At 43.1% G+C, this 11,540-nt stretch overlaps 1 protein-coding gene across 2 annotated transcripts in view; it reads right to left on the bottom strand.

Annotated features, from left to right (window-relative positions):
• Positions 1-11,540, bottom strand: part of LOC137327916 (cytosolic 5'-nucleotidase 1A) — a 63,504-nt gene that overhangs the window by 6,362 nt on the left and 45,602 nt on the right. For both annotated transcript variants that reach the window (XM_067993850.1, XM_067993851.1), the window contains exons 4-6: positions 11,047-11,176; positions 8,012-8,134; positions 7,279-7,457 (exon numbers count right to left, since the gene is read on the bottom strand). In XM_067993850.1, coding sequence (XP_067849951.1) covers positions 7,279-7,457; positions 8,012-8,134; positions 11,047-11,176 — 432 coding nt within the window. The remainder of the gene's footprint in view (positions 1-7,278; positions 7,458-8,011; positions 8,135-11,046; positions 11,177-11,540) is intronic.

Raw genomic sequence — 11,540 nt, 5'->3', positions numbered from 1 at the left:
GTATTTAATTTTCTCCCTTCCTATCCTGAAGGAGTTGACTTACACTGAATAGAGCTCACAGGCTCTCTCCGGTAGCTTGGGCAGTAGTTGTGAGGCTAGGCAGTGAGGGGATCATTTTAACTCCGCAGGATGTACGGGGAATAGGGGAAGGTGTTAAAATGTAAAAATAGGGAACCCAACCACAACCCACCTCCAACGCGCCCACTTCCGGTTTTAACAGAGGCGGGTTGGGGAGCGGCCGACTAGCCTGCTCTTTGGAGCTGGATCCCTCATTTAAATATTTTAATGAGGCTGTGTGCCTAACATTTTATCTGTGTTTCAGGATTAACGCTGGCTGGCCAGGTTTCCCAGGCACCACCCCCCCCACCACCCCCGCAGTCCGACCCACAATCTCTCCAGGCCACTAAACCCTCCCCCCCGCTTCCCTGTAAATATTGGGGCCTGAGTCTCAGCAGGCCATTAGACTGTGAGGGAGAGGAGGCACATCACAGCCAACTCTGATCGATTCATTAGCCAAAGACTATACACAAATACATTCCAGTAAGGGTCACTGGACAGTGATCAGAAACAGGAATTTGGGTTGATGTTTTCCCCCCTCCCTAACATAGGGGCACTGAGGCCAATTATGGTGTCTCTATCATCAACCCAGTTGAGATCAGCTATCTCAGTGCCACACCAGGCAGTATGCTCACTGACTGAACCATCAGGGGAAATAGCTGATTAAGTGTAAATTGTTTTTTTCCTCTGCTTTCACAGATTTCAGGTGGACTCCCCGCTGTAGATTAAAGAGCCATAAACAAAATGATGCCATTTCTGATCAGCGAAAATGATATGGATTGCAAACTTTTTTTTTCCCCCTCCTTTCCTGAAGGCACCATGAATTATTCTACTATGGGTAGAAGGTATGTTCGTGTGCAAGTCTAGACAGGAAGTCTGGGATTTTCTGCTTCTGTGCTCCCCTGCCTGCAAGTTTCAACCTATTCATTTTAACAGATGGAAAATCATGGGCTGGGGAGTGCAGAAGCCATTCAGGACACAAGTGGAAATCACAGATAATCCTGATCTTGTCATTGGTGGGGACAACACATGTTCCCTTCCAACAACAGTCACTGAATAGTCATCAGGAACAGGAAACTTGAATGACTTTCTACTTCCTTGTAAAGAACGAAGTAGGAGACAATACAATGAGTCTTGATTTCAACACAATGATGATGCAGGAAGAAGGAAGAGTTTGTTGAACTGTGTACTTACATCTTAGGGGAGGAGGTGAAAGTAAAGTTCATCTTGATCAACAGTTGTATCAATAAAATAGATAAAGTAGAGAAAGACAAGAAAGGTTGCAAGAAAAAGTGAAAGAAGGAGCGAGAGAGGTGAGGGATAGGCTTTTCATTTTTTTTTTATTAGAGTGATACACATCGAGTAGGTCACATTCAAAAACATCAAATCAGCAATGAGTGATACATGGCAGACAGGGAAATTTTGGTGAGTATCTAGGTCAGTTACTGTCTGTATAAATGATAAAACCCAGCTCTATCTCCCCACCACTTTCCTTGACTCTACAATTATCTCGATGCTGCCAGACTGCCCCTTCAAAATCAAGCCATTGATCAGTAAGAATTTCCTCCATTTAAACACTTGGGAGATCAAAACCATTGCATTCTATCCCCACCAAAAACATTGTACCCTTGCAACTGATTCCATCTCCTTCTCAGACTGCTCACTTTGGATGAACCAAATGATCCTCAATGTTGGTAACCTATGCGACCCAGAATTGAGCTTCAAACCCCATATGCTAGCCACCACCATGATGGCTTACTTCTGTAACATAATTTACAAAGAATGTACAACACAGAAACATTCGGCCCAGCAGGTCCATGCTGGTGTTCATGCTCCACACAAGCCTCCTCCCTCCCTACTTCATCTAACCACATCAGAATATCCTTCTATTCCATTATCCCTCATGTGTTTACCTAGCTTCCCCTTAAATGCATCTATGCTAATTGCCTCAACTCTCTCCCGCCACCACTGAAACCATGCTTTTGCCACCTCCCAACTTTATATTTCCAACGCCATCCTTGCCAGCCTCCTGAGCTCTACTCTCAAACTCCAATTCATCCAAACTTCTGCTGCCCCATCCTGTCCCACTGCCCATCAGTCCCATCCTTCGCACCCAACACTGGCTTCCAATTCCACAGTGCTTCTTTTTCAAAATCCTAATCCTCATCCACAAATCTCTCCATAGCCATTCCCCCATCCTACCTCGATGACCTCCTCCAATCTTGTCCCCCACCAGAGCCATTTTTTCCCTCAAATTATGGTCTGCATTTCTCCTCCCCCCACCCCCATCCCTGTTCCACCATCAACGGCAGAACTTTCAGCTGTCTAGGCTTACTTTATGAAACTCTCTCTTTTAAACCCATACTCCTGCATCTGCTCTCCCTGCCTTTAAACACCTTCTTAATCTTATCTTTTCAACCATGCCTTTGGTCAGCTCTCCTAATTATCCCACTTATGCAAAGTACAAGTTTCTCTCCTCTGTGGAGCACCTTGGGTCAGTTTTTATTTTAAACACAGTACTCAGGTTGCGGTCTGATCAGAGCACTGTACAATTTGATCACGACTTCCTCTGCCTTATATTCTACTGTACTAGCTATGTAGTTAATCATTCTATTGGCTTTGGTAATTGCTGCTCTGCATTGGTTGGGCATGTTGAGCATTGAGTCCACAGACTCCGAGGTCCCTTTCAACTTCATCCTCAGATATTTCAAAACCATTTGTAGAGTATATGTGTCACCCATGTTTCCTTCTACGTGTAATAGAATCATAGAAAGGTTACAGCACAGAATGAGGCCATTCGGCCCATCGAGTCTGCGCCGGCTCTATGCAAGAGCAATCCAGCTAGTCCCACTCCCCCGCAGCCCTGCAAGTTTTTTTCTTTCAAGCACTTATCCAGTTCCCTTTTGAAGGGCATGATTGAATCTGCCTCCACCCCCTCGGGCAGTGCATTCCAGATCCTAACCACTCGCTGTGTAAGAAAGTTTTTCCTCATGTCACCTTTGGTTCTTTTGCCAATCACCTTAAATCTATGTCCTCTGGTTCTTGACCCTTCCGCCAATGAGAACAGTTTATCTCTATCTACTCTGTCTAGACCCTTCATGATTTTGAATACCTCTATCAAATCTCCTTGCAACCTTCTCTGCTCCAGTCTATCCACATAACTGCAGTCCCTCATCCCTGGAATCATTCTAGTAAATCTCTTCTGCACCCTCTCTAAGGCCTTCACATCTTTCCTAAAGTGTGGTGCCCAGAACTGGACACAATACTCCAGTTGTGGCTGAACCAGTTTTTTATAAAGGTTCATCATGACTTCCATACTTTTGTACTCTATGCCTCTATTTATAAAGCCCAGGATCCCATGTGCTTTTTTAAGTGCTTTCTCAACCTGCCCTGCCATCTTCAACAATTTGTGCACATATACCCCCAGGTCTCTCTGTTCCTGCACCCCTTTTAAAGTTGTGCCCTCTAGTTTATATTGCCTCTCCTCGTTCTTCCTACTGAAATGTATCACTTCGCATTTTTCTGCATTAAATTTCATCTGCCATGTGTCCGCCCATGCCACCAGCCTGTCTATATCCTCTTGAAGTCTATCACTATCCTCTTTACTGTTTACTACCCTTCCAAGTTTTGTGTCATCTGCAAATTTTGAAATTGTGCCCTGTACACCCAAGTCCAAGTCATTAATATATATCAAGAAAAGCAGTGATCCCAGCACCGACCCCTGGGAAACACCACTGTACACCTCCCTCTAGTCCGAAAAACAACCATTGACCATTACTCTCTGTTTCCTGTCACTTAGCCAATTCTGTATCCATGTTGCTACTGCCCCCTTCATTCTTTGGGCTACAATCTTGATGATAAGCCTACCATGCAGCACTTTATCAAACGCCTTTTGAAAGTCCATATACACCACATCAACTGCATTGCCCTCATCTACCCTCTCTGTTCCCTCATCAAAAAACTCTATTAGGTTAGTTAAACATGATTTGCCTTTAACAAATCCGTGCTGGCTTTCCCTAATCAATCCACACTTGTCCAAGTGACTGGTAATTCTGTCCCGGATTATCGTTTCTAAAAGTTTCCCCACCACTGAGGTTAAGCTGACTGGCCTGTAGTTGCTGGGTTTATCCTTACACCCCCTTTTGAACAAGGGTGTAACATTTGCAATTCTCCAGTCCTCTGGCACCACCCCGTATCTATGGATGTTTGGAAGATTATGACCTGTACCTCCGCAATTTCCACCCTTACTTCCCTCAGCAACCTAGGATGAATCCCATCCGGACCGGGTGACTTATCTACTTTAAGTACAGCTAGCCTTTCTAGTACCTCTTTATCAATTTTTCGCTCATCCAGTTTCTCTACTATATTTTCCTTTACTGAGACTCTGGAAGCATCTTCTTCCTTGGTAAAGACAGATGCAAAGTACTCATTTAGTACCTCGGCCATCCACTCTGCCTCCATGAGTAGATCTGCTTTATGGTCCCTAATCAGGCCCACCCCTCCTCTTACTACCTGTTTACTATTTACATGCCTGTAGGAGACTTTTGGATTCCCTTTTATGTTGGCTTCCAGTCTATTCTCATACTGTCTTCTCTGCCCCTCTTATTTCCTTTTTCACTTCCCTTCTGCCTGGTTCGCACTTGTGTCATCAACCTGACATCTGTCATACGCCCCTTTTTTCCATTTCACCTTCCTCACTATCTCTTTTGTCATCCAGGGAGCTCTGGCTTTAGGGTTGCCCTACCTTTCTGCCTCAGGGGAATGTGCCTAGACTGTACCCGAACCAACTCCTCTTTAAAGGCCGCCCACTGTTCAATTACAGTTTTGCCTGCCAATCTTTGATTCCAATTTACCCGGGCCAGACCTGTTCTCAATCCAATGAAATTGACCCTCCTCCAATTGAGTATTTTTACTTTAGAATGGTCCTTGTCCTTTTCCATAGCTATTCTAAACCTTATGAAACTATAATTGCTGCTCCCTAAAAGCTCCCCCACTGACACTTGCTCCACTTGGCCCACCTCATTCCCTAGAACCAGGTCCAACAATACCTCCTTCCTCGTTGGGCCGGAAATGTACTGGTCGAGAAAGTAATATTTTACACTTCCCTGCATTAAATTTTATCTGCCATCGTTTGGCACACTTACATATTTTGTTCAGCTCATTCAGTAACTTCTGGGCTGCCTCCTTTGATTTCACTACCTCTCCTTGTTCAGCATTGTGCCATGTGATTAATGTAAATTAGAACACTGAGCCCTGAGACACCCTACTGAGTACTTTCCCTCTAACCACTACCTGTCGTTTTCTACTTTTCAGACAATTTCTTATCCCATTCCTAAGTTTTGCCCAGAATCCCTACAGCATGAGCTTAATTAATGTAGAACTTTATCAGATACCTTTTAGAAGTCTAAGTACACAATGTTGTAGGGATTACCACAGTCGACCTGGGTTGCCACTGCCTCAAAGAAATCATGATGTGGAGATGCCGGTGATGGACTGGGGTTGACAATTGTAAACAATTTTACAACACCAAGTTATAGTCCAGCAATTTTATTTTAAATTCACAAGCTTTCGGAGGCTTCCGAAAGTAGATTTTTCAGGCAGGATCTTCCCCCGTCTAAAGCTGTGTTAACTGCTGTTTACTGGGTTGTTGTCGTTGTACAGATGATCCTCAAGTTTACTTCTGACAATCAATTCCATTATTTTACCTGAAACGGTTCCGTAGTTGCCTGTGTCTGTTTTGTTACCCTTTTTGAGATTATGGGTACCACATTAGCCTGTTTTAAATCCACTGGTACTTCCTAAATATCCAATGATTCACTCACAATTGATGATAAAAAGCCTCAGCTCTCTCCTCCGAGTCAGAAGATCATGGGATCAAGTCTCACTCCAGAGACTTGAGCACATAATCTGGGCTGACACTCTAGCGCAGTACTGAGGGAACACTGCACTATCAGAGATGCCACCTTTCGTACGAACGAGGCCCTGTCTGCCCTCACAAGTGGATGTAAAAGATTCCTTGGCACTATTCGACAAAGAGCAGGGGAGTCCTTCCCGGTGTCCTGGCAAATATTTATCCCTCAACCAACACCACTAAAACAGATTATCTGGTCATTACTTCATTGCTGTTGTGGGACCCCGCTGTGCACAAAGTGACTGCCGTGTTTCCTTACATTACAACAGTGACCAGACTTCACAAGTGCTTCATTGGCTCTGAAGCGCTTTGGGACATCCTGAGGATGTGAAAGCCATTATATAAATGCCAGATCTTTCTTTCTATAATGACTGAATGTGAATGGCAAATCTTTGACTAGTCCTTCTCAGCAATCTGGGATAAATATCTATAGAATCGTAGAACGATACAGCCCAGAAAGAAGCCATTCTAATAAGCACAGAAAGAGGACATTCTAATATCCTAAATATCCAACGACTCCCTCACAATTGATGTTAAAAACTAATTGTACTGCTCTTTGGTAGGGCTATCCAATTAGTCCCACTCTCCTGCTCATTCCTCAAAGCCCTGCATATTTTTTCCCTTCAAGAATTTATCCAATTCCCTTTGAAAATTACTATTAAATCTGTTACCATCACCCTTTCAGGCAGTGCATTCCAGTATACAACAACTCGCTGCATAACATTTTTTCTTTACTCGTGTCGCCTCTGGTTCTTTTGCCAATCACCTTAAATCTGTGTCCTCTGGTTACTTACCCTTCTGCCACTGGAAACAGTTTCTCCTTATTTACTCTATCAAAACCCTTCATGATTTTGAACACCTCTATCAAATCTCCCCTAACCTTCTCTGCTCTAAGGAGAGCAATCCCAGCTTCTCCACATAACTGAAGTCCCTCATACCTGGCACCATTCTAGTAAATCTCTTCTGCACCCTCTCTAAGGCCTTCACATCCTTCCTAAAGTGTGGTGTCCAGAATTGAACACAATACTCCAGCTGAGGCCTAACCAGTGTTTTATAAAGGTTTAGCATTACTCCCTTACTTTTGTACTCTATACCTCTATTTATGAAGCCAAGGATCCTGTATGCTTTTTTAACACCCTTCTCTTCAGGTCTGCCTGTAAAATCAGGTGTTGGGAGTCAACAAAGGAGTTTCAGGATCTTGCCAGATGATATGTACGGTATAAATGTGGATTACAGAGGAACCAGCTAAGCATTGAAACAAAATTCTGAATATCATGCAACAATTTCTGATTCGATAATATTAACCTTACTTCTCCAATAGGAATGTGCTCCAGATTCTTCTCGTACTTGATGACCTCATCCAGACCCTTTTCTTTGAATACAACATCAGTCTCATCTGAGAACAACACTGAATCCCCATCGAACGCCACCTTCAGTTGGTTCCCTGCTGTCTGAATATCTTGCTGCATCACGCGAGCTGCAGGAATGCCTGAGGGAAAAACTTTTATTTTTAAATTCATATATGAATTGCACGATTACATTTATGAGGTTAGCTGATCTCAGCTGGGATATTACAATTGGACTCTGTGCTGCTGAGCTGGGGTGAAGAATTAAAATTAGCCAGGTATCCCTCATTGCCCCAAAAGTTGTTCAGGGGAATGACACGTACCCCAGGAGGGTCCATGTGGCGAATGAGGGTATTTGCACATTTCCCATAGGGTAGACTTCATTCCTGCCTGCAATAACTGTTCCAGGTACCCCTCATGCCCTGCATAGTCCCCTGCAAGTATCTCTCAATTCCCTGTAGGGAGCTTTTCAATCCCCTTCCCCGCGTGTCCCTCAATCCCCATACAATTCCCTCAATGGTACGCCACATTCTTCTATGCAATTCCCCCTCCAGATACATCTTGTTACCCAAGAAATATCCTCGAGCATACCCATTAACTGCCACCCAGTTCCTTGGCTGGTATTTCAGCTGCAAGGTCCACAAGGAGCCCTTCTTTCTCCGTATTATGCACAAGTTCTACAAATCAAGACACTTACGTTTTTTCAGTGCATTGCAAACAGAAGATTCACATGCTGAAAGGAACAGCTTCACATTATGTGACAGTAGATACTTTGTAGGATCTTTTCCACTTAGAAAGCAGAATTTGCTGATGTCCAAACCTAGAAAAGAAATACAAGATCTAGATTTATATCGGCAACCTAGACCAACAGAAGCTGCCCTTCAGGGTTTGACACTGTTGTTGTCTGCTAAATTTTCTACCCGTTTCTACTTTGGTGTCAGCTGTGGCTCAGTGGTAGCACTCTCACCTTGGAGTCAGAAGGGTGTATGAGTTCAAGTCCCATTCCTGCGACTTGAGCACAAAATCTGGGCTGATATTTTAGTGCAGTACCGAGGGAGTGCTGCACTGTTGGAGGTGCCGTCTTTGGGATGAGACATTAAACCAAGGCCCTGTCTGCCCCATCGGGTGGACGTAAAAGATTTGAAGACGAGCAGGGCAGTTCTTCCTTCAGGAGTTGTCCTGGACAACATTTGTCCCTCAACCAATGTCATTAAACCATTATCTGGTCATTTATTTCATTGCTGTTTGTGGAATCTTTCTGTGTGCAAATTGGCTGCCGCGTTTCCTACATTGCAACAGTGGCTACACTTCAACAGTACTTAATCGGCTTGTAATGTGCTTTGGGACGTCATGAGGTCGTGAAAGGCACTATAAAAATGCAAGATCTTTCTTTTCTTTCTTTCTTTACCATCCAAAAAAGATGGAGAGCTCTATTAGTAGAAGTGTTCCATCTGGTGACACAGCCAAGGACTAGTGAAACTTGGCTTACAGAGATGCCTGGATTCCAATATCAGTCGAGGCTAGTCATTAAGCTCCTATTTGTCTGGTCCAGGGCTCCACTAGGCTACTTACAGTTGCTGAAAAATTATCCATGTTGGTTCAAAGACTTCATCTGTTAGACTGTTGCTAGTTGGGTCAGACCATAATGCAGCCACCAAATTGCCAAAGAACAACTTGCCTTTATATAGTGCCTTTAACATAGTTTAACATCTCAAGGTGCTTCACAGGAGCGTTACCAAACAAAATTTGACACCGAGTCACATAAGGAGATATTAGGACAGGTGACCAAAGGCTTGGTCAAAGAGGTAGGTTTTAATGAGCATCTTAAAGGGAGAGAGAGAGAGAGAGAGAGGTTTGTCACATCTAGCCATAAAGAGACAGAGCATTCAAAGAATTACAGTATTAAAAGCACGTTAGTGACTAACTCACAAGCAGAACAAAAGCTTCACCGTCAGTACATTGACATGGGAGATCCTGCAGCTGAAGCATGTACACGTTGCAGTGGAAGCTTCTTACTTTTAGTTTGTTTGAACCAGTTGCATTAGTCTTGTAGAAGGGAGCACTTGTCAGGAACTGGTAGGGGGACCCCGATGCCACTATTGGTTCAAACAAAATAGGAAGCTTTTTACAGTATCACTGTCATCCTCACCTGGCAAGATACTTCCCCATGTTGGTATTGAATGCATACTTACCCTGGATACAAACATGGAGACGTGTTTTGCAAGATGATGATATTATCACACCATCAATCATGATTGATGCAGCAAATTTGGAACTGCAACGATAGTTTGAATAAAAATTCAAGTTAAAAGTTCCCAGGAAAGGAATGGATGGTGCAGTGGTTGAGTCACTTCTTGGGCCTGGGATGAAAGTCTCCTCTGTCCGTGGGCTAGATGATCCTATGTGAAATGAGTTTGATCAGTTCCTAGCGGATGTGGGCCCACAGTACAGAATTGCTCCTAATTAGCAAACACATTCAGTGAGGTCACAGGAAGGCTGCTTTAGGGTGAGAAATGGAAAGTGTCACAGCGATGCAGTCAGGGCACTCTTATAAAATTGGGGCTGAGACACATTGTTGGGGCAGAGCATAGGGAGCTTTACACAACAAGGAACCCATTCTGCACCTGATCTGCAAATGTTTGGTGCTGACACTGGGTAGAAAAAACTGGCAAGAAATGTTCCATTGCCAAACTCCAACATCCTTTGCCTTGCTGAACACAAATTCAACGTTTTGTTTTAAATGGCATTCCTTTAAAAAAGAATGCTGCTTTGTAAAGTTCACACAGGAATGGAATCACGTACCTCAGAATTTCATGATGTTTGAGAAGAGTTTCAAAATCACTATTCCAGAAACTTAGCCTCTCCAGAATTCCCTCAAAACAAAAAATGCCTTTTTAATAGGAAATGCTCCCTCCCCCAGACAGTCTATAGCATATCCTTTTTATCCAGAATTTCTGTTATGTAAACACAAGGAAATCCCAACTAGTGATGATGAATATTTTAAATTGGTGAATACTCATCCCTGGAGAAGCCCCAAGGAATATTTTAAAAAGTATTCAAAATGTTGCTACTTGCAAGGTGCCAAGACCTCTGATAATTTAGTTCTCAGCCAAGGCTGTAGCTGAGCAAATACAATTCACTTCAGCACCCCATAGCTAGAAAGGGGGTAAAGGATCAGCCAACCTTCCTAGACTTGATCACTATCCAGCAATCCCAGCTGAAAAGTATGCATTTGTGAACACGATCAAGCTCGGCTGTGATACCCTCCAAAATTGAATAGCTTGTCAACACTTGTAATCTATGCTTGCAGGTGAAGAATGGTACTGGAGGGTACCCATGAATGTTCATTGCTTCTGAAGAGAAGAGGGAAGGGGTTCAGAGAAAAGTAGAGGGAAAAAAACCAAAAAAAATGGCTGATTTCACAGGCAATGAAGAGTGGACACATTGAAGGAGAGGGTATCTCTTGACCAACACCATCCCAGGGTATCTGCTCCAGTCTTTTCAAAACAAAATGGATAAAGAGTAGTCCTGTAAATATGACTAAGTATCTCAAAGTAATAGTTAAGTGAATAAATAATCGATGGGTGAATACTTTTCATAGATAGGACATATTTTGTTGTTTACAACATGCAACAGTAGAGAAGAATGTAGGATAAGCTGCTACAAGGCACGTGAGAATGACTAGAGATGCACACTGCAATGAATACCTCTGTTGTGTATGTGCCAACTCACCATAATAATTTACACTATTAATGATTCGCAGCCCGCTTTCAGCACTGTGAGTTGACAGGAGGATAACTTCAAATAGTTGTTTTTCTTCAGGATTTCTCTCCAGTAACTTTACATTTACCATCTGAACCGCCTGAAAGAGACAATGAAGGAAATTAAACTGCACCCGAAGGGCTGAGGAGGAAAGAAATCATTATTCGTCTATCAATTGCTGTTGCCATTAAACACTCGGGTAGTTTTTAAGCATAAAAATAAAACTAGTATTTATAAACGACTTACCACATCAGTACGTCTCAAAGTGTTTCACAAAATTAATTAGTCTGAAATGCAATTCCTGTTGTTATGTAAGCAAACGTGGCAGCCATTCTGCATCAGCAACATCCCCTAACAACAATAAGATGAATTTCCAGTTAATCTGTTTTCTTTTTGGTGGTACTGGTTAAGAGAATTTCCTGCTGTTCTTCAAATATTGCCAAGGGATCTTGAATCCAAACCAT

The sequence above is a fragment of the Heptranchias perlo genome, chromosome 12 (genome assembly GCF_035084215.1).
Source record: "Heptranchias perlo isolate sHepPer1 chromosome 12, sHepPer1.hap1, whole genome shotgun sequence".
NCBI classification, from domain to species: domain Eukaryota; kingdom Metazoa; phylum Chordata; class Chondrichthyes; order Hexanchiformes; family Hexanchidae; genus Heptranchias; species Heptranchias perlo.
The sequence above is the reverse complement of the archived record's forward strand: the minus strand, read 5'-3'. Positions and strand labels throughout refer to the sequence as shown.